Source organism: Danio rerio, chromosome 19, assembly GCF_052040795.2.
Source record: "Danio rerio strain M-AB ecotype USA chromosome 19, GRCz13ab, whole genome shotgun sequence".
Lineage (NCBI taxonomy): Eukaryota > Metazoa > Chordata > Actinopteri > Cypriniformes > Danionidae > Danio > Danio rerio.
In genome coordinates this window covers 33935560-33957500 of record NC_141039.2, presented here as the reverse complement: position 1 = coordinate 33957500, position 21941 = coordinate 33935560, and the positions used below count along the sequence as shown (strand labels likewise).

The 21941-nt window shown below is 36.6% G+C and overlaps 2 protein-coding genes across 2 annotated transcripts in view; one reads left to right on the top strand and one right to left on the bottom strand.

The window, feature by feature from the left end:
* Positions 1-21941, bottom strand: part of LOC147832600 (uncharacterized) — a 57553-nt gene that overhangs the window by 34173 nt on the left and 1439 nt on the right. Inside the window, exons 2-3 of the mRNA XM_087295870.1 lie at positions 21801-21916; positions 11062-11153 (exon numbers count right to left, since the gene is read on the bottom strand). Of these exons, the coding sequence (XP_087151996.1) occupies positions 11062-11153; positions 21801-21900 (192 nt within the window). The 5' untranslated portion in view covers positions 21901-21916. The remainder of the gene's footprint in view (positions 1-11061; positions 11154-21800; positions 21917-21941) is intronic.
* On the top strand, positions 12260-17029 carry hey1 (hes-related family bHLH transcription factor with YRPW motif 1). The gene is made up of 5 exons (NM_212561.2): positions 12260-12409; positions 12907-12982; positions 13089-13172; positions 13506-13587; positions 14093-17029. Exons 1-5 carry the CDS (start codon positions 12324-12326, stop codon positions 14719-14721), a joined length of 957 nt encoding a protein of 318 aa, NP_997726.2. The 5' UTR covers positions 12260-12323; the 3' UTR covers positions 14722-17029.

The window sequence follows — 21941 nt, the reverse complement described above, 5'->3', positions numbered from 1 at the left end:
CCTTCCGAAAACAGACTGTCAGAGCTGAGCGGTGGCCTGTCACGTTAATGACTGCATAAACACTAATCAGCCTATCGAAATCGTACCTTCACGACCTCTAGAGGCTTTAACATCACTCAAACTCCTCACACACTCCAACAAAGGAGCGCGAGCTTTACCAAAAGGTAAACGTGGGTCAAGGTTTAACCGAATCTTATACTGGAACAACACAGTTAAAGAAAAGATGCCTAAATTTGAGCTATTTCCAATGGCCAGGCAATGTATTGTGTTGCAGACTGAGAGATGAAAGCTGTCTATACCTGTCAAATGCAATAACAGCACTATCAGGAGAGTCAGATCACTTTACTTGTGATCTCTGCATGGAAACTGAAGTCTAGGGTAAATCTCAGAGGATGTCAAGCAGTTAGTCTGTGAACCCTGACAGTCCCGTGACGTTTATGAGGCAAGTGTGACCTCACAGCTGCTGTCAGTGATCAAACTCACAGCTCCACAAGACTCCAGCACATCAGGTTAAACACTCGCACTGTTAAGTAAGCAGACTGGTGTGTGTATGTGTGTGTGTGTGTGAGGGGGTCTGCTGAAGAAATCTGGAGAAAGCATAGAGTGTGTGTTCACAACACCTGTCCAATCACATTAAAGAGATGAGAGCCAGAAACAAAGGGTGAATTTCAAAAGACTAAAGATAAAAATATACATTTCAAAAACTAATTCATATTTTGCACCAAATCCAAAGTATTTGTTTATTTATTACTGTAAAATGATCATCAGTTTTCATCATATTACTGTTTTTATATGTCCATATATACATAGATACAGGTTTTCGATAAACATTGCTTTGAACATTGAAGTTAACAACAATTATAGGCAGTTCAAATAATATCACACCGTGTGTGTTTTTTGTGTTTTTATGTGTTTTGTTTTACAAAAAAAAAAATACATTTGTTCACTAATAAATCAAATAAATTCAGTTCAAATAAATTAAAATGTTAGTTTAGAGGAAAAGGTCACGAAACAGTTCAGTGGATACTATCCAAATATATGATTGCAGAATGCTGCAATGGAAAAATCAGTTTTGAACCATTTATTCTTTACGTTTATTTAAACATTGCATCACAATCTAATATTTGCAGAAATTTACTTTTTTCATATTTTATGTTCAGTTTTATTGTTTTTATTTTTATATTTGGACCATTTATTTCCATTGTTGCCATTAATTTTCATATGTTTTGCTAATAATAATAATAATAATAATAATAATAATAATAATAATAACAACAATGCAAATGATAATATGCTGTTCATTTATTCCAACAAAATTTTTTTTTATATGCTTTTAAAATGCTTGAAACTTAGTTTGATTTTTGTTTTTGAATGATATGCTAACTAAAAAGGGGGAATAATTTGGGATTTTGTTTACTGCTCATTTGAATTATTATTATTAGTAGTAGTAGTAATTGTGGAAATTATTCGCAGTAATTTTTTTTTTTAATGTTATGTTCAGTTTTCATTGTTTTCATTTTTATAGCTAAACAGGGAAACATTTTTTTGAAATTTTATTTTACTATTAATTATTTTCATAATTATTTTGCTAATACTAATAAATCCATTGCAAAAGACAATATGCTGTACAATTTTCCAACAAAATCTGAAACAATATTTTCATTATTTTTGTATAATAACCTGGTTTACATGAAGTTATTATACAAGAAAATATTAAAAATATTGTTTCAGGTTTTGTTGACTGGAAAAAAATGTGCAGCATTTTGTCAATATCATTATTATTAATATTAATATTATTAGTAATTGTAGAATTTATTAGCAGTAAAAAAAGCAGTAAAAAAAGTAGTAACCTTTTGAGCAATTTTTTTTATTTTTGAATTACATGCTAACTAAACGGGGAAAAATTTTGGGAAAATATTTTTTTACTAATATAATAACAATGCAAATGACAATATGCTTCACATTTTTCCAACAATATTTTATTATAGAAGTTATTATCAAAAAGTTATTATACAAGAAAATATTGAAAATATGTTTCAGGTTTTGTTGACTGGAAAACATGTACAGCATATTGTCTTTTGAATTATTATTATTGTTATTGTTATTATTATTATTATTATTATTATTATTATTATTTGTAATTGTGAAAATTATTACCAATAAAAATATTTTTTTTCCTAATTAATTTTCACATAATTCTTTTTTAATTGAATGACTGATTGTAATATGGCTAATTCTCTTTGCTCTCTATTTCTAAAAGTACACTCCTTTAATGCAAAAGCAGTTTCACTTAGTGTTGTTGCTTGTACCAGTCTCGTCTGTGATTTCTCCCCCCATTATGCTTTTCCCTGTCAGGTTTCACTCTCTCTGTAGCTCCAGACAGACAGAGACGGGTGTTGGGCCGTCCCGCTGCATGGGGCTTTTTCCGGTTGCGTCTGCTGCCCTGCTGCTGGCCCTGAGAGATTGATTTCATGGCTCAGGCGGACCCTCGAGATCCCAGCTCACACTGCTGTCAAACAGGCTGATCTCTGACCCTCTGCATTACGCAGGTCACGGGGCGACGCTCTCCCAGGCTGCCCACACAAAGCCCAATATGCTGCCATTTTGTCAAGCCAAAGGTCAACTACTCGCATGTTTTGATCACTGGCGACTTTATCAAATTAGAAACTACATAAGTGAGAAGGTATTGTGGCTGTGTGTGTGTGTGTTGTGTGTCTGCACGGATACATGTGTCTGAGTGTGTCTGCTGGGACTTGACAGCTAATGTAGTGTTTCCAAATGTTTTTTCTTTTCTTTTTTCATCTCATGTGCCAATGCAGAGCAGTAAAGCTGATAGAAACACTTTGATGTTGCTGTATACAGTTGTACTATAGAGTTATATAATCACTGCAAAAAGCAAACATGATTTGGTCTTTGACTTTTTGTAGTATTTTACTAGTTTAAATCTAAGATGTTGGATACTTCAGAAGCCCTGAATGGTTCATCTTTTTAAATTTTAAAAAAGGGGAGGGAAAGATGTTTTAAGTCCAAAAGTATTTTTATTATTGTTAAAAATATTCATATAAAAATAATTTTGCTATGTTTTATTTATTGATCCATTCATCCATCCATCCATCCGTCTATTCATGCATTAATTTATTTATACATTCATAAAATGCATATGTTATATTTAAAAGTTGTGTTATTTTTTACCTTAATATATCTCAATATATTTAATCAAAACAAAAGTACAGATATATTGTGAAATCTTAATCAATTATAAATAACTTTTAAATATTTTTTATTTGTATCTAATTTCTTTTTAAGTTGAATTTATTATTTCATTTTATATATTAATATTATATTATTCCTTCATTAATTAATCACATAATATTAATTAATTATATATATATATTTTATTTTATGTTATTTATTACAGAGATTTAAAGCTGTTTTTTTTTCATTCATTCATTCATTCATTCATTTTCTTTTTGGCTTAGTCCCTTTTTTAATAAGGTGTTGCCACAGAGGAATGAACCACCAACTTATCCAGCATATGTTTTACACAACGGATGTCCTTCCAGCCACAACCCAGCACTGTAAAAACTCCCATACACACTCATTAACTATAGTCAATTTAACTTCACCAATTCATCTATACCCGTTGTCTTTGGACTTGGGGGAGAAACCGGAACACCAGGAGGAAACCCACGTGAACACGGGAGAACATGCAAAGCTCGAACCAGCGACTTTCTTGCTGTGAGACGAAAGCGCTACCCACAGCGTCACCGTGTCACCCCCCTATCTTAAAATAATCAAAATAAAAGTACGGAAATTTTGTGAAATATTATATTAAATATTTTAAATAATAATCATTTTTATCTTATTTCTTTTTAAGTTCAATTTATTATTTAATCTTATTTATTATATTATTATTTAATTATATAATAATAATTTATTTCATTATTACATAATTCCTTAATTCATTAATCCTATATTTAATAATTAATTAATTAATTATGTTATTCATTGCAGGGATTTAAAGCTGGATTTTTTTAATAATGTTTTATGAACGAGATACTTAAATGACAGCAAGTACCTGACATGTGAACTGCATAGTATAATATGCTGGTTTTAAACATACAGAATAATAATGAAATACAGTCATGTAAACCAAAACCTTTCAGCCCATGACCCCCAAAATAACAATGCAAGTGACTTGCGACCCCCACTATTATCGGAAGTGGTTAAAATCATACAAATGTTGCAAGCAACAGCTCACACACACTAATAGGTCTATATAAACACAAGCATATTAACAACACAAAAAGTGCAACAGTTTAACAACCATTTAATTTTATTATTATTATTATTATTATTATTGTTATTATTATTTAATAACCTCACTTAATAAGACTGGTGGGTACAATGTTTAAGTTACATCACAAATCTTTTCTTGGTTTAATTTTGGAGACTATCATTCGGAGATCATCCTCCATGTTCAGTCGTGGCCTGTATTTATCTTTAATGTACGTGAGTGCCATAAAGGTGTCAGGAAGTTTATGCTGCTGCTGCTGTAAAATCAATCTACTTAAACTGACACAATTGCTGTGTCGTTAATCTAACATAAAAACCCCAGGAGTTGCAATCCAATGGAAAAATATTCGAAGTGCTGATGTTTTTTTATTTTAATGTTGTATTTTTAATGTATCTATTTTTATCTTTTGTAGGTTATGGATAATTGAATGAGCATTTCAATAGTTTATTCAAATTTAATATTAAATTTTGGGAAATCACCAAGTGACCCCCTCTCATTGTCTCACAACCCTCGATTTGGGAACCCCATAAACAATTAAAAAATCTGGATTTTTAGCATCATCACTAGTTCAGAATGTGTTATAATGTGCTGGTCTGCTGCTCGAGAAATGATGTTTACTATAATAAATGATAAAAACAGTTGAGCTGCTAAATATTTTGTGAATATATTTTTGAAAAAAAAAAAAAAAGAGTACATTTGCTTAATTTACTTTAATGAATCAAAAGCAGACTTGGATCTTGGACTTGAACCTTTTAATGCATTATAACATTATAAAAATTTGTGTTTGTTTTCACAATGTTTTCTTTATTTGGTAAATAAAAGAATTAAATCATTTTTTATGTTGCTGAAAGCAAATCTTTGAATCATATTGTAAACTTTCTCTAGTGCATTTTACGATCCGCCTGTCAAAGCTTTGCTATTTCTATTTCTAACTTGCAGACACACACATACACACACACACACACACACACACACACACACACAGTCCCCACACACACCACCAACTATGCAGGCAGGAGGAGATGAAAGCATGAGAGTTCAGAGACCCTTTTCCTCCCTGCCCTAAGTCCTGTTGCTGATGTGTTCATATGGATGACCACCCACCTCGAGTCACTCCACCACTTAAAACAGCTAATTACCAACAACTGCGTCTTGTACCAACTCCAGCCAAACTCATACCAAAGAATCCCTCAAAAATCTTTCACCACACACCTAAAAATGCCATAGTTCAATAAAAGCCATTCTTTCAAGATTGAACAGCCGTTTATAACTCAAAGTCTCAGCCTAGCAAAACACAGAAGCCATCAAAGAGTCTTTGTTTCAATTCTGTGGGAGGACAATAAAGGTGAAACTGCTTGATGTTGAATACTCAGGCTCTTTCACATTGAGAGTCATCAAATGTATAGCAATGACGGAAACCTATAGATCCCAATGGATCTGCCAAAGAAAAGTGTTCTGAAAAATTGGTGGTCCGTAGGATGCAAAGCATTCATCAACCATTTTCTCAATTTGACAATCTGACAAAACATTGCTGTAGCTCTGATACAAGTTTGATTTATGGAGAAAATTACAAAGCACTGCAGTGTTTGGGTGTTGTGTGTTTGTCTGAGATAATTAGTCAACCGAAATGTGTATATTCCATACAAGCTGAAGCTGATCGGTCAGTTCTTGTCACATGACTCAAGGTGGGCTCTCGGCATTCATTCAACTGAGTGTGTCTTGAAGGCACAAGTGCTTCCTGCTGCTTGCGCATGCAAGCCGCACACCTCCATTGTAAATAACAAACTTGTGCGAACTCTAGAAAAGACACGAAATGTGAACGTCATTTGCGATCTCCTGTAATTGATCTTCTTGCACAGACATGCTGGATTCACCTGATTTGTTGACAAATGGGTTGCGAATCTATTCCTAGCAGTTCGTGGGTCCTTCACTGGGCCTTTTCCCCTTATGCCTAGTTCAGACTGCGTGTTTTTAGCCCCGATTTTGGCTCGCCGACAGGTTTTGAGAAATCGCCGACAAATGCCTGAAATCACAGGCAAATCGCTGCTCGTGCATGTGAGTGACAGTCACACAGTATGAACTATCAAAGACGCGATCTGAGAGAATCACCGATGAGTCGCCGATGCCTGCAAGATATTTGGCGTGCTAAATATCTGGAGCTGTCGGCGATTCAAATCATACCGTGTGAATTGAGTTTTGACTGAAAATAACATTGGCGATCGCCTACAGCCAATGAGAGAGCGGCATTTACTTGTGTATGCGTGTGTGTATACCTGCTGCAGGCCAGCGGGAGGCTGGGGGAGAAGGTAAAAGTGCTCTTTTTCGGTTTATTTGGACCCACGAAATGGAGGAAAAACTTGTGCAGGTTTGACAGGACTCAGGAGCACCCGTGTCTGTTTGACGTTTCATACAGAAAGAAATTAGTTTATTATCAACGTTAAGGAGAAATGGCTAATTCCCTTTAAACCTAGGTAAGCAAATATTGACATTTTCTACCCCATTAAAGGCTTCTTTCTCATTATGTAGTTAATAACAAAAGACATACTACGTGTTTTTGGCTGTGAGACGTAGTTTGAACGAACTTGTCGGCGATTCTTCCTATAGTAAAGTCATGCAATGTGAAAGTCCTTGTCACAGATCAATCTTGCAGTGTAAACAAATCAGCGACGAAACGCAAGCCCAGATAGTCATGCTGTGTGAAAACATCTGTGACACGACTACTTTGAAAATCATGCAGTCTGAACTCGGCATTAGCAAAAAACTTTCCAAAGACGTCTGTTTCTTACTCATTTAGTTGCTTGTGGGTAAATTTGGTAAACCCACGCAAACACAGGGAGAAGATGCAAACTCCACAAAGTAATGCCAACTGGAAGTACTAACCGCTAAGCCACCACACCGCCTCTAAGTTATAGTTACTTAGTATATTAATAAATGATTTATTAACTCAACTTTTTTTTTTTTTGCCAAATCTAAAGTATTTTCACAAAGTGTTACAAAGATGGGTGTTTGAAAAGTCACAGCAATTGTAGACAAACAAAAAAGTTCTTTGCAAAGAACCTGACAGACGTTTTGGTCCCACTTTATATGAAGTGGCCTTAACTAATATGTACTTACACAGAAATCAATCATTTGTTACAATGTACTTATTGTGTAAATGTATGTTTTTGCATTGTACTCATGCTGCTTCTACCTTCATTTAATTACTTTCTGCACTTACATCTTTAATTATGCTGTGGACTTTTAAATAATAGCCGCATGCGCACAAATCCACTGTAAAAAGTAATTAGTTACATCATTTAAAAAGGTAAGTTAAAGCTGATGCCTTAAAAGCAACAAGTTGACTTCACTTAAAAAAAGTGAGTCAGGCTATTGTGACTTGGAACTGTTAAGTTGATTTAAATACAGTTTTATAATTAAACACATTTACTTAAAGACTGTGTGAATTAGAAGTTGCTGAGACTTTTATTTCAGTATGTGGATGTACTTCCAACTGAAACTAACTATTAAGTAGTAGGTGGGGCTTTTTTTACGCATCATTCCCTTGTAGCAAACTAATAGTAAGAAGGGTGTGGTTATGAATATTGTCCTCAAAGGGTTAAAATGACGTCAACAGAGAAGGACCCACCAAATAGTCAAACTTTGAAGATTACGAAAAAAAAAACAGTGAATTAACTTGCACAGATTTATTGTTCACCTTAAAGCCCTGCTCACACCGTGTGATTTTTAGTCATGATTTGGTTGTCTAAGACAAATTTGGGAAATCTTAAGAGATTCCTGAAATCCTAAGCTAATATTGGATGTTTGACGTGTTCATAGACAGTTGCTTAATGGCGGCCGTTGTGATCAGATTTTTACCTCCGATGAAGTTCTGGCACTATCCGAAAAATGTCAGTCCCTTTTCAGTAATGAGCGTCAATCCAAGAACCAATATGTGCAACAAATCTGTGCAAACAAAATCCATATGACATCTTTAAAACGCTGCAGGAAAATATCGAAACTGTTTGTTTCTTGGTTTTTATTGAGGCACACTGTGCGCAAAATTGCAGCTTGAGATTGTTTAGGTTTGCTGTAAGGAATTATTTTAGAAAATTTCATGGATGACCACAAACTTCAAGTGAGTTTTCTTCAGTGGTGTGTCTTCATTGTCGTGACATACTGATCGCTGAGATCTTAAGGTGTGACATGAGAGTCATGTTCGTGCAGTCTGACATACAAAAATTATTTAGGATTATTAAAACTCGCAAGTGTTAGCCAGGCTTTAACTAACGATATACACTAGGATAATGCATGTAGAGTTTGATTATACATGAACTTTAATCATTTTAAGGCAAGGCGTTTACTCACTTTTTTTATTTGAAGTCTACTAACTGCTTCAAAAACAATGGGTTGATTCACTTTTTTAGTCAACTATTTGCTTTTTACAGAAATATAAAAGTTGACTCTTTATAAATAAAGGATATTTAATGGCATGGTGGAAAATCAGTCCACTTAAGGATTTATAATCTAAAAAAAAAAAGATTTGAGACGTGTGTTTTTGCAGCAATGCAATAAAAGAACCTTTTTTTGTGAAATGTTTTTAGGGAAGGCAAAAATAGTTTGTTCTGATATCATAGTAAAAACCCACATATACATCTTTATTTTTAGTAAGCTCTGAATACACAGATACTGACACTGTCTAAGGGTGTATCTGAGATAACGCAGCAAGGCCATTGGAGAAAAGGACACAAATATGGGAGGCGGCATCCTACAGATCATCATTGCAGCACTTCCACCTCTGCAAAACCAAACAAAAAGTTGCACTATGCTTCACACAGATGCATGATGATGTATGGAAAGTTCACCCAATGCTCAGGGATCAAAGTTCGAGATGACTTCAAAGCATCTTTGCCACTCGGATGAGAATATAATCTGTCTTGGTGTGTGTGTACATATACACGCAGATACACTTCCACAAATGACACAATGCAAGGTGTCACATGTATCTCAGAGAATTAAGCTGCGCTTCCTCTCTCAGTGAGAGAAACAAAGCCACTCTTCCTCTCCTGTGTGGACTCAATGCATTGCTATTTATAAACAATAACATGTCGCCCTGTTGCTCCTCCTGAGGAGTGCAGGATTGTTTCACACATTGTTTCAGGGAGCTGAACATCTGTCTGTGCAGAACACATGACGCCACAGCCCAGCGTGAGGCAGACAGTCTGCAGTGATGTGAACAGTTGCACTCGAACGCACTGACTTATCTGCAAGAAGAAATACAAGCTTGTTTTGCGATGCAGGAGAAATATCGATGCCTGATAAATGAGCTCATCCAAATGGGCTTCAGACAGAGACATAACTCCAAAGAAAGCAGCGTGTCCGTTTTAAACCATCGTCTGCCCTCCTTGTGGGTAGACTAGCTTCTTGGCATGGACATAAAGAGACTGAAATGAAAACATGGCGACATGGAGACCCACTCGGAGGAGCAAAAACCTCAAGCTTGGAATGAGAAGAGGCTCTGGCATGCTTTGTGGGGGGAAATACTGTTGTGTTGTGGGCCCACACCTTCAAAAGGGAGCACTAATCACAACATGTGATGAGACACAAGAACAAAGAAGAACGTCAGTAGAAAATAACAGCGTGGGAAACCTCTGCGAACTTGAGTTACAGCGACAAAAAAAGAGCCACCCCCCCCATCCCCGAGCACATAGAAAACACACATACACGTACAAATGTGACGGCCCATGGTCCACCCTGCTGCCACCCCTCTGAAGGAAGTTCATCCATGCCGTCCGGCCGAAGCTGGTAGCAATAACAACATGAAATCAGCCAAAGAGCTTCCTCTCATTCATGTATGCAGAACCGATGACAATTAAGCATGATGTGCGCGGACTGATAAGGATCCAGCTGCGGCGTATCGGTCAACAGCACACACCAGAACTGGGCTCGATTGATTAAGAGATCTTCTCAATCATACAGTCTAAGGCAGCAGCGCTCAGTATGTTTGCTTCCCTGTATATTATATCGTAGCTTACAGATGATCACTTACAGTTCCTAAGGGATGTGAACTGAATTTTAAAGTATTTTATTGCATAGTCTATTACATTTAAATTGAATGGTTATGTATTATTCTGCTTTAATTTAAAAGTGGCATCTAGAACACACATCATTTGATGAATTTAGTTGATAGCTTGATGTTTAATCATTTAAGATATAATGACATTTAGAATTCATTCATTTTCTTTTTGGCTTAGTCCCTTTATTAATCTGAGGTCGTCACAGTGAAATGAACCGCCAATTTATCCAGCACATGTTTTACGCAGCGGATGCCCTTCCAGCTGCAACCCATCACTGGGAAACATCCATACACACTCACACTATGTGCAATTTTAGCATACCCCGTTCACCTATACCACATGCCTATACCAAACCCACGCGAACACGAGGAGAACATGCAAACGCCACACAGAAATGCCAACTGACCCAGCCGAGGGTCAAATCAGTGACCTTCTTGCTGTGAGGCGACAGCACTACCCACTGCGCCACTGCATCCCAATATTTAGAATGATCGACTATTTTGTTTCAGTGAGTGCAGATGAGAAAAAATTTATAAAGTTAATTTTTATACAAATATAGCTTTGTCATGAATAATCATACTTCAATCATATTTTTCACAAATATTGTTTAAAACATTTAAGCCAACACTTTGTTGGAGCCAATAGCCTAGTGGTTAAGTGTGTCAACATATAGCATTGTGGTGCTCATGGCAACCCGAGTTTGATTCTTGCCTCAAAGTCCTTTGCAGACCATCCACTTCTCTCTGCTTCCCCACATTTCTTTCGACACTCTCCACTGTTCAGTCCAATTAAGGTGACAACCCCTAAACAATAAGAATTATTTAAAAAGTCAACACCTCATTTGTATTTAATATACCATGAGGATAAAAATGATTTTGTTAATTAAATTGAATGCTATTGGATGTCTTATTTTTGAGCTATATACTTTTTAATCAATATTATACAACTGTATCACTTTTGATTAAGTTTTTAAAAGTTTTAGAATTTAAATGTTTTACATTTTAAACACTAATGTGATGTGTTTAACATTAGAATGTAACTTTTAATGGGTTGAAATGTCTAGTTCAATATGCATTTAATAAGTTTGTACTTATATAAACACAATATAACAAATGTATAACTGAACACCTGGAAAAAAATAGCAGATGAAATACAGCCTAAGCTATTAGCTTTTGAATTAAGTATTAGTTATATGTATATTAATTTTACAGTTTTTTCCCTATGCTTCAGTGCAAACTGTTGTAAGTAATGCATGCATGTGTACAATGATTAAAAAAGTTTAAAAATATATAATATTCCTGACGAGCTTATAATAAGCAAGTGGAAACTCCTTGATTCGTCGCCGTGTCCTTTGATGCATTTAAATTGACTGTTCACTTTAAATTGTAAAGCACCTTTTGGAACGCCGTCAAAGAAGGTGCATGTTTGAGCCTCGCGGAGTGCATTTAGAGTTGGTGGCTTCCTCGTACACACTGCACTCCTTCGGATGAGTTAGTATTAGATTACAGGTTCACACGCTCACTCGCAGACCGCCCGTCGCCCCAACCAATTGCCCCATTCATTCCAGCGCCGGAGACGGCCGTCGCCCCTCATTGGTTATCAGCGTTCAGCTAAGAAACTTTCCCACGGCCAGCGCGTGCTGACAGCCGGCCAGCCACTCCTTTCAGCCGGGCGAGACAACACGAGCACCGGCGGAACCCGCGGGCGGAGCTGCTCACTCACGGACGCGCACGCGATTGGTCGTTTGTTGAGCGTGTTCAGAAGGGAGGCGGGGCAAAAAGGAGGTGTAAACAGCCTACGTGTCACTCACACGCAGATGTGCTCGCTGATTGGCTATCAGCACGCTCAGACACGCCTCTCTTGGCGAGCTGTGGAGTTGAAATGATACCGTGGGAAAGCTAGTCGGTTCATACGGATGAACGTTTGTCTCACCTGACGCACGCTGAGGATACGCGCTGCTAAACTGTCGAAAAATGAAGAGAAATCACGATTTCAGCTCGTCGGACAGTGAGCTCGATGAGAATATCGAAGTGGAGAAGGAGAGTGCGGATGAAAATGCGTAAGTCAGATGTCAATTATTTATTTTGAGTCATCTACTTGCTTATTTCTGAAAAAAAAACTAAAGTTTAAAGATAAACAACGGACGATAATTAATTTGTGTCCTGCCCAAAATTCAGGTTAATAACTGTAATTCGTGTCTGCCGGCAGAAGCAGATATATTGACTAGAAATCGTTTGGTTTATGCTGGTTAAAATTAAATGTTTTTCAGATATTGTTTATCCTGGAACATTATTGCTTTCTGAAAATAAAAACTTAATCCCAACCTCTAAACCTAAATCAATCTTTTATTTTTTTTCCACAAAAACCAGCTGAAAATAATGAGTTAAAAAGCATAACCATGATTACAATCCTAAACCCATAACAGAAAGTGTAAACTTGCTCTAAATTTGTTGATTTGTATGTTGTTCCAGGATCAACAACGTTGTTGTTTACAATTTGCACTTCATAAACCCGTTCTGCGTTTGTATTAATCGTATTGCTGTTTTGTTTTTAAAGCGGTGCGAATTCTCCACTCGGGTCAATGTCTCCATCCACAACCTCTCAAGTACAAGCAAGAAAACGTCGCAGAGGGGTAAGACATTTTTTTCTTTGCGAAGCCTTACATTTGTAACGTCGATTAAACGACTTTAATGTCCTCAAGTGAGCGTTAATAATGATTTCGCGATCTATCTGGACAGATCATCGAGAAGCGCCGGAGGGACCGGATAAATAACAGTTTATCTGAGCTGCGCAGGCTGGTGCCCAGCGCCTTTGAGAAACAGGTGAGTGACTGTCAGTGCACCTGACTCACATCGCAAAACAAATCAGTGAGCACGAGTAATTTGGTTTAATCCTGTAGCCTATTATCATTTCTATTGAAAAAAGACAGTGAAGCAAAAGTTACAATTTCTTAAGAGAGTTTACAAGTAGACAAATTAATAAATACTTATTTATTTGACCAGTCCACCACTTATTATTTGACATTTTGAATTAGAAAATTGTTCATTATAAATGTTTAACAAAATATATGAAACCAAAATGAGGATATGTGTTGTAGTCACTGAGAGTACATTTATAGTCTTTTAACCACTTAACACATTTATTCTTGTCCTCAGGGCTCAGCTAAACTAGAAAAAGCAGAAATTCTGCAGATGACCGTAGATCATTTAAAGATGCTTCATGCTGCAGGAGGAAAAGGTAAGGTTTTACCACTATATATATATATATATATATATATATATATATATATATATACTTCATAATGTGTTTTAATATTTGATTGTATTTATATTACAAATAAAATCAGAATATGCTTTTTAGATGTTTAAAAACATTCAATACTAAACTCTTTAATGCATAAGAATATTTTCTAATCATCCATGAATGCTGAAAGTTATTATAAAGTCTTACCAATTCGACAAACTTCACCATTCATTGTAGTATTTACCTTTGCATTACTAGATCATCCAAAGTTTGGGAATCTGCTCAAGGAAATTCCCACAGTGAAAATAATTACTAGCTCCTGCACGACTCAAACAGGACAAACTAGATGTGTAAAGTGCTTTATAATCTCTGCTGTTTATCTAGTGACATTTCTGTTTCGCCCTCAGCCACTCCCACTGTGATCTACCAACTGCAGTTTGTGTTTCCTGTAATGATAATCAGATCAGATCACTCAACGCTGTCTTTCTCTGTCGCACAGGTTACTTTGATGCTCACGCTCTGGCCATGGATTACCGAGGACTGGGTTTCCGCGAATGTCTAGCAGAGACTGCACGTTACCTCAGTATCATCGAGGGCCTGGACAACACCGATCCCCTCCGCATCCGTCTGGTTTCACATCTCAATAGCTACGCCTCTCAGAGAGAAGCTCACTCGGGTTTGGGCCACTTGGCATGGGGTTCTGCATTTGGAACGCCTCCCAGTCACCTGGCCCACCACCTCCTCCTGCAACAGCAGCAGCAGCAGCAGGGGGCGCCACTGGCACGCAGTACCAGCAGTCCTCCATCCTCAAACTCATCATCGCCCTCCTCCTCGTCTCCTTCCGCCCCGTCAACAGAGCCCAGGTTGAGCGGGACGGTGATCAGCGAGGCAGGGCAGACGGGACCGTTAAGGGTGCCACCCAGTACCTCCCTTCCCCCAGGCCTCACTCCACCTACTGCATCTAAGCTTTCTCCGCCCCTCCTGACGTCACTTTCAAGCCTGTCAGCGTTTCCCTTCCCACTGAGTGCTTTTCCTCTGCTGTCCCCAAGCTCACTGGGCCCCGCAACGCCCTCCAGCAGCCTAGGGAAGCCCTACAGGCCCTGGAGCATGGAAATAGGGGCCTTCTGAACTCAACACGAACGCTTTTAGAAATGACTTCTTTCTGTAACATCAGACTATTTTGAACAGATGCACAGAAACAGACTTGTACAAAGGGAAGACACGAATACAGATCCACTCTACTAACTCAGCAGGTGATGAGTTTTGGAAATGGTCCAATTTTCACCCAACTGATTTAGTCCTTTTGTCGCTCAGGGTACACTGTAAAAAATATCTTCCATATTTTGTGATTCATGTTTTTATTTTGAATTTTTCCCCTTTTATTTATGTTTTTGAATTACATTATGGGACCTTGAATGTTCTTCTAACAGCTTTTAACCTTAAAATGTAAGAAAAAAGTGATTTTTAAAAATATTTTAATACTTTAAAGTGATATATTGTCTGGGTTTATGTTGTATATTACGGTACAAAACCCTTGTAATAAACTGCCAGTACATTTTCTGTTATATTACAGACTTATTTCTCTATATATTATTTCTTATACGCTGTAAAACCCAAAAAGTCAAGGTAACTCAAACCATTTAAGAAACCGATTGCGACAAACTATTTAAGTTTAAAAACTAATGCAGATGAGTACTGTGAACTTAATCCATTTGAGTAAACAAAGCAGTTTGAGCACAGTTTAACCCAATAAATGAAGAGAACTCAAACGCTCAAAATGCTACAGACCTTTAAAAAAACTAATCTATATGAGTACTGTGAACTTATTCCATTTAAACAGAAGTAATGAGGTGTTTAATTAACTCATTAGCTCCAACACTGAGTTCAAATGAGTAGAATTAACTTTTAGTCAATTTTGAGTTACCTACACTCGTTTCACTTGCTAAAGTGACTGTTGGGTTTTACAGTGTTAATTTATTTTTTTAAACTCCTAAAATGTCAATAAAAGTCACTTTGTTAAACTGTAAAGCTGAATTTTTAACATCAAAAGTCGCCAGAGCAGATCAAGGTCCCATAATGCAATTCACAACCGTAAATAAACTGAAAACTGAATCGCAAAATACAGAAACTGTTAATTAACAAATAGTTTTTACAGTGTACGTTTACTTGACAGTGATGTACTAAAAATTGGGATTTTTAAAAAAAAAAATTGCCATACAGACAACAGTGTTGTCAAAATGATTCCCTTTCATGTGGATCTGCAAAAACAACTAAAAACTGCGCATTGAACAGTACATGCCAGGCCAGTAGTTGGCGATGTCGCTTTGTAAATAAACACTATGCGACTGCGCACATTTTTGATTGTTTGCATTTTCACACCCTTAAAACACTCCTGTTGTTTAAAGTTAACTTAACACTTGTTTTAAACCATCCAAAATGCAATAACCCTTCAGTTTTTGGTTGAAAACAGTGTCCTGTAAGCACACCCTCAGTGGAGAAATTATACAAAATGTCACATTTTAAATACTGCGCCCTCTAGAGGTCACATCTATGATTTGTTCATGAAAAACCATAATAAACTGAAAGTTATTCCTTTTGAAGGGTACATACTTCTATTGTCGTGGTTCATTCCGCTGTGGTGACCCCTGAAAAATGAGAGGCTAAGCTGAAGGAAAATGATTGAATGAATACTTGTTTGGTTAAAAAACAAATGTGAGCACTAGAGGGCGCATTATATGAAATGAGAACCAGGCAGAGAGAGAGAGAGGTCATTTGAAGCCAAATGCATCACTGAATTGATCTTAAACTCAAACCAGATGCTCATTTTATAACAATAAAGATGGTTCAGGAACAATTAGTCCACAGGCAACAAAAATTAGCCTCTTAACTCCGGGAATGACTTTGAATGTTTTGAAATCTGTTGGAAAAACCTATGCAATGACATTGATGTTTTGGAAATTTCCCTTCACAAATATATGTGAAATCTATGCAACCTATGTATTCCTCAGCTGAACTCGATGAGTACTTTATTTTTATAAAGATTATACGTTCAGTGACCTGCAGTGTGTTTTTTTTTAGTTGTAATGAATTTGCTGTTTGCAGAAATGGATCTTTATGGAGACAATCTAGATAGACAATCTCTCAGAGCTGCACTAATTTAATTGTAGAGAAGGCACTATTAGGTTTGTTAATAGAGAAAATGTGCATATGTTTGCCCTTTATGTTCAAATCATCTCTCTCTCTCTCTTACAGTTATCTGTACTTGAGGAGTGTTTTGGAAAACCAGTTTTTTTATGGCAATAGGGATTTTGCACTGGCAAATCAGATAAGATTAGGGGAATAGATAGTACTGGAAGAGATGATGTGGTACTGTGCCTGTCCCTCACTAACCTGTGTGACTTTCCTGTAATAAATATGTGTAGCTAACAACTCTGGATTTTTGTGCTCATGTGTTTTTTTTAATAGTCATACACACATTCAAAATTATGAATGCAAAATACAGTAGTACATTAACAGTTACAGTTTGACTTCACTGAGGAATTTTAGAATGACTGTATAATTATAATATGATTTTAATATTATAACAAGTAAATGATAACCAGCTGTCTGTTTTTTTTTTTGTTTTTTGTTTTTTTGTAGAATTTAAATAAGAAATTATATATATAATAACTAATTTTGATCTTTTTTTTGTTACAAAATTCTAAATTATTAGATCTTTTTCATACTGTACATTATAATGTTATAATACCTAATTGGAAAATTGGAACATCGACTAAAAGCAGTATTCATTCATTAACTATTTTTAATTGATTTTAGTTTTTTGTTTTATTTTTAATTTATATAGATATTTATTTAAATTAATTTGAATATTGCGAATTTAAAATATAACTTTAAAAACTAATTTTGGACAATTTAGATTTTTTTTTTTTTTTTTTTACAAAATTCTCAATTTGAACTAATTTTCATGCTGTACAATATAATTTCATAATTTAAAAATTTTGACACAGCATTGAAATGTTTATATTTTGGGTTAATTTAAAGTAATAAAAACACTAACCAGTCACTTTATTAGGTACACCTGTCCAACTGCTAATTCATTCATTCATCTTCTTTTTTCCCCTTAATCCCTTTATTAAGGTTGTTGCTAGATCAGATATGGTTGCGGCCGGAAGTTGACAAGAATTATTTATTCAATTTCCCATTTATTGTATTTTATTAACATCTACCCCCAACCCTAAACCCAACCGTCACAGTAATGTAAAAACAGTAGTTGTACAGAGTATTATTTATGCTATCTATTAGGTTACCCAATATTTTTTTTATATAGCCTACCCCCACCCCAATCCTAAACTCAACCGTCACAGTACTGTAAAAATATTATTGTTATACAGTTTCATTAAAAAAATGCTGCTATAATTGATGTACATATCGTTCTTCCGGCCGGCCGCGTATCTGATCTAGACTTTACCCTTTATTAATCAGGGGTCGCCACAGGGGAGTGAACCGCCAACTTATCCAGTGTATGTTTTATGCAGCGGATGCCCTTCCAGCCGCAACCCAATACTAAAAAAATCCAACTGCTCCTTGACGCAAATATCTAATTAGCCAATCACATGGCAACTCAATGCATTTAGCCATGCAGAAATAGTCAAGATGATCTTCTGCAGTTCAAACCAAGCATCAGAATGGGGAAGAAAGTTGATTAAAGTGACTTTGATTATGGCATGGTTTTTAGTGCCAGATGGGCTGGCCTGGTTTGAGCTGATAGAAAGGCAACAGCAACTCAAATAACCACTCGTTACAGCCGAGGTATACAGAAGAGCATCTCTGAACGCACCACACATCCAACCTTGAGCCAGATGAGCTACAGTAGCAGAAGACCACACCGGGTGCCACTCCTGCCAGCTGAGAACAGGAAACTGAGGCTACAATTTGCACAGGCTCACCAAAATTGCACAATTATAGATTGGAAAAATGTTGCCTGATCTGATGAGTCTCAATTTCTGCTCCAACAGCTCCAACAGTGTTGTAAAACTTAAATTCTTTTTTATTTACATTTATTTAGACTTACATTTATAGTTGAAATATAACATATTAACTATATTACAGTTTTTCTCAGTCGCTTTGGTGCATTTCTCACAACACTATTTACATTTGCACAACATTTCTCAAAACAATTAGTCATTTGTGCACATCCTAGTAGCAGTTTCTCATTCCTTTCAGCAAATTGCAAATGCTTTCGGACATGCATCAATTGCTTTCATACAACTCTCTGCTATTTATAACATTATCATTTGCTTATGTCATGTCAGTCAAAATTAACTAAACTTGTAAATGCTGAATAGTCATTGCAAATAAAACTAATAGTCCTCATTTCATTACTTGAGTCATTACATACAAAAATGGTGAACTAGTTGTCAAAATCTTGCAAGCTAATTTTATAAAAAATGTTTAAATCTTTATTTTACTGAAAATGTCTTCAGTTTCATGAATGATTTACAGACCTGTGTATGTATGTTGGTTCAGTTCCAATATGTTCTGCAATATTGTTTACAGTTGTGCACAGTTCAACCCAAAGTAAGTTTATGTTTGTTGTAAATAAGGGTGTATTTATTCTTCTGCACAATGCTGTGAAAAAATTCAAATAGTAAAGAGCAAATGCAGAAAAAATGTGAAACATACATATTCAGTGTCTTGTACTCAGATACCTCACTAAATGCAGTGATGTCTAACTTTACTGTAGTTTTCAATTGGCTGTACTAATAGTATATAGTACTATCTTTAGATTTTTTTTAGGAAGTGTCACCAAAATCTGACTTTTTTGCATTGAAAAAATGTGACTTGTGACCATTTTGTGACCATTTGACTATCTTGTTCATAAACAATGGTGTCAAGACTTTTCATTTTGATGATACTGACACTTTGATTGACATCAATACTTGGTTTTGAGGAATGAACTATCCATTTTGAGCAAGTGATGCGCTTTTGCAGGTTATCAGCTAGGTTTTGCAGTTTGCACTAATTGTTTTGAGAAACTGTTGTGCAGAAATGCACTGGTGTTGTGAGAAACGCACCAAAGCGACTGAGAAAAACTGTAACATATAGTTAAATCTAACATTAGCCACAACATAAATAAAAAAAATTACTTTCTACAGTATAAGATAGAAAATTAAAACTTGTGTTTCTTAATAAATCTCATCATTCTGTACCATAATTCTACAACCATATTCACTGACATCTAAATCATGATGATTTTAGGCCAAACTTCACAGGCTCAAAACTTAGCACATAAACGGTCACAGTAAACCGCATTCATATGTTTTTATCATCCGGATATGTTCCAAATGTTCCAGTCACAGGTGGATATACATAAAAAAAGCCTTTGGGCATGAATAGCTTCTTTCATGCCAGCATGATGAGGCACTGCAAATTTCTATAGGCTTGAACCAGTGCCTGCATGCGTGCGTTTTGAACTGATATCAAACACGGCCCGGGGCCTCTCTGTGGCCTCTCTATGTATCCAGGAAGCCATTAACAGCCAAGGGATATCCTGGACAATGGCAGCCTGGCTGGCCCACACTGCACACGGAGGAAAGAGAGTGCTAAAGAGCCAGAAGAGAGAGATGGAAAAGTGGGAGGAGAGGGTTGCACAGTGCAGCTTTGTCCCAGAGCAATCACTGCAGTTTACTGAGCTCCTGGTGCGGTGCAATCCCACGCCACCACCACAAGTAATTCAACTGCCAGCCAAAACCGTAAAACAGATTGCCACCTACACACTGCCAACACACAGCTTTATTGCACTCTAGCTGCCTTGAAACCCATTTTAGAGGCTTTTATTGCGTGTTTTGCCCTCAGAGGTGAAGGTTGGACTTTGCTCAAATTGGAATATTAAGTAGATACTGCAGCGGTAATGCCTTTGGGTTTGGAATGGCCTACTATTTATATTATTTATGGAGTATGCAAATTGCGTCCATGGATAAAATACCTGCATTTTAATGGACGGTTCCCTGTGGACTATAATTAATAGCTCTTCTTTATTTACTCTTTTCAATTGCATTATGGAACTTTGATTAAACTCTGCAGTTGAAAAAGTGACATTGATTGACATTTTTAGCACTTTGTTTGAACAAAGTTAGAAATAAATAGTAACGGGAGCTCATTCTATGTTTGTATTGTAAATTACACGTTCAGTAGAGACAAAAGAAGGCAGCACAGTGGCTCAGTGGTTTAGCACTGTCACCTCAAATGCAAGAAGGTCGTTGGACAAGTCCCAACTGAGTCAGCTGTCATTTCTGTATGGAGTTTGCATGTGCTCCTCGTGTTCGTGTGGGTTTCCTCCAGGTGCTCCGGTTTCCCCCACAGTCTAAAGACATGCGCTTGTAGGTGAATTGGATAATAGAACTGGCCGCAGTGTATAATTGTGTGTGTGTGTTTGAGTGTGTATGGGAGTTTCCCAGCAGGGGTGGATTTAAGGATTTTTTTTTTGGGTCCTAAGCAATTCCAGCAATGGGACCCAAAATTTCTAACATGCACCTTTGTACTTTAATTGTTTTTTTTCATTCATTCATTCATTTATTTTCTTGTCAGCTTAGTCCCTTTATTAATCCGGGGTCACCACAGCGGAATGAACATCCAACTTATCCAGCACGTTTTTACACAGCGGATGCCCTTCCATCCGCAACCCATCTCTGGGAAACATCCACACACACACTCATACATTACGGACAATTTAGCCTACCCAATTCACCTGTACTGCATTTCTTTGGACTGTGGGGGAAACCGGAGCACTCGGAGGAAAAGCGAATGCAGGGAGAACATGCAAACTCCCCACAGAAACGCCAACTGAGGCGAGGTTCGAATCAGCGACTCATCGACCTTCTTGGTGTGAGGCGACAGCACTGCCTACTGCGCAACTGTGTGGCCATTTGTTTTTATTATTATTATTATTATTTAACAGTTTTTTTTTATATCATTCAATCTCTTTTTTTGCATTTTATCTTAATAATAACATGCAAAGCACCTTGTAATTTTTTTTAAACGATTTGTTTTCTTAGGATGAATTCACAACTAAAAAGGTGGAGACTGAAAGCAGGGGACCCTCACTATACAAAATATGACAGAAAGCAATGTTATATGTATAGTATCATTTATACTTAGTATTTATTTGGGGGCCCTCAGATTTCCTGAGGCCCTAAGCGGCTGCTTACCTTGCTTATTGGTTAAATCCATCCCTGATTCCCAGTACTGGGTTGCAGCTGGAAGGGCATCGGCTGTGTAAAACATATGCAGGAAAACTTGGTGGTTCATTCCGCTGTGGCAACCTCTGAAATACAGAGACTAAGCTGAAT

Excerpts from the sequence above, each read along its gene's own strand:
- hey1 (NM_212561.2), top strand. The coding sequence starts at position 12,324 with ATGAAGAGAAATCACGATTTCAGCTCGTCGGACAGTGAGCTCGATGAG. Across the intron at positions 13,173-13,505 it reads CCAGCGCCTTTGAGAAACAG|GGCTCAGCTAAACTAGAAAA; the intron begins GTGAGTGACTGT and ends TCTTGTCCTCAG. Across the intron at positions 13,588-14,092 it reads TCATGCTGCAGGAGGAAAAG|GTTACTTTGATGCTCACGCT; the intron begins GTAAGGTTTTAC and ends TCTGTCGCACAG.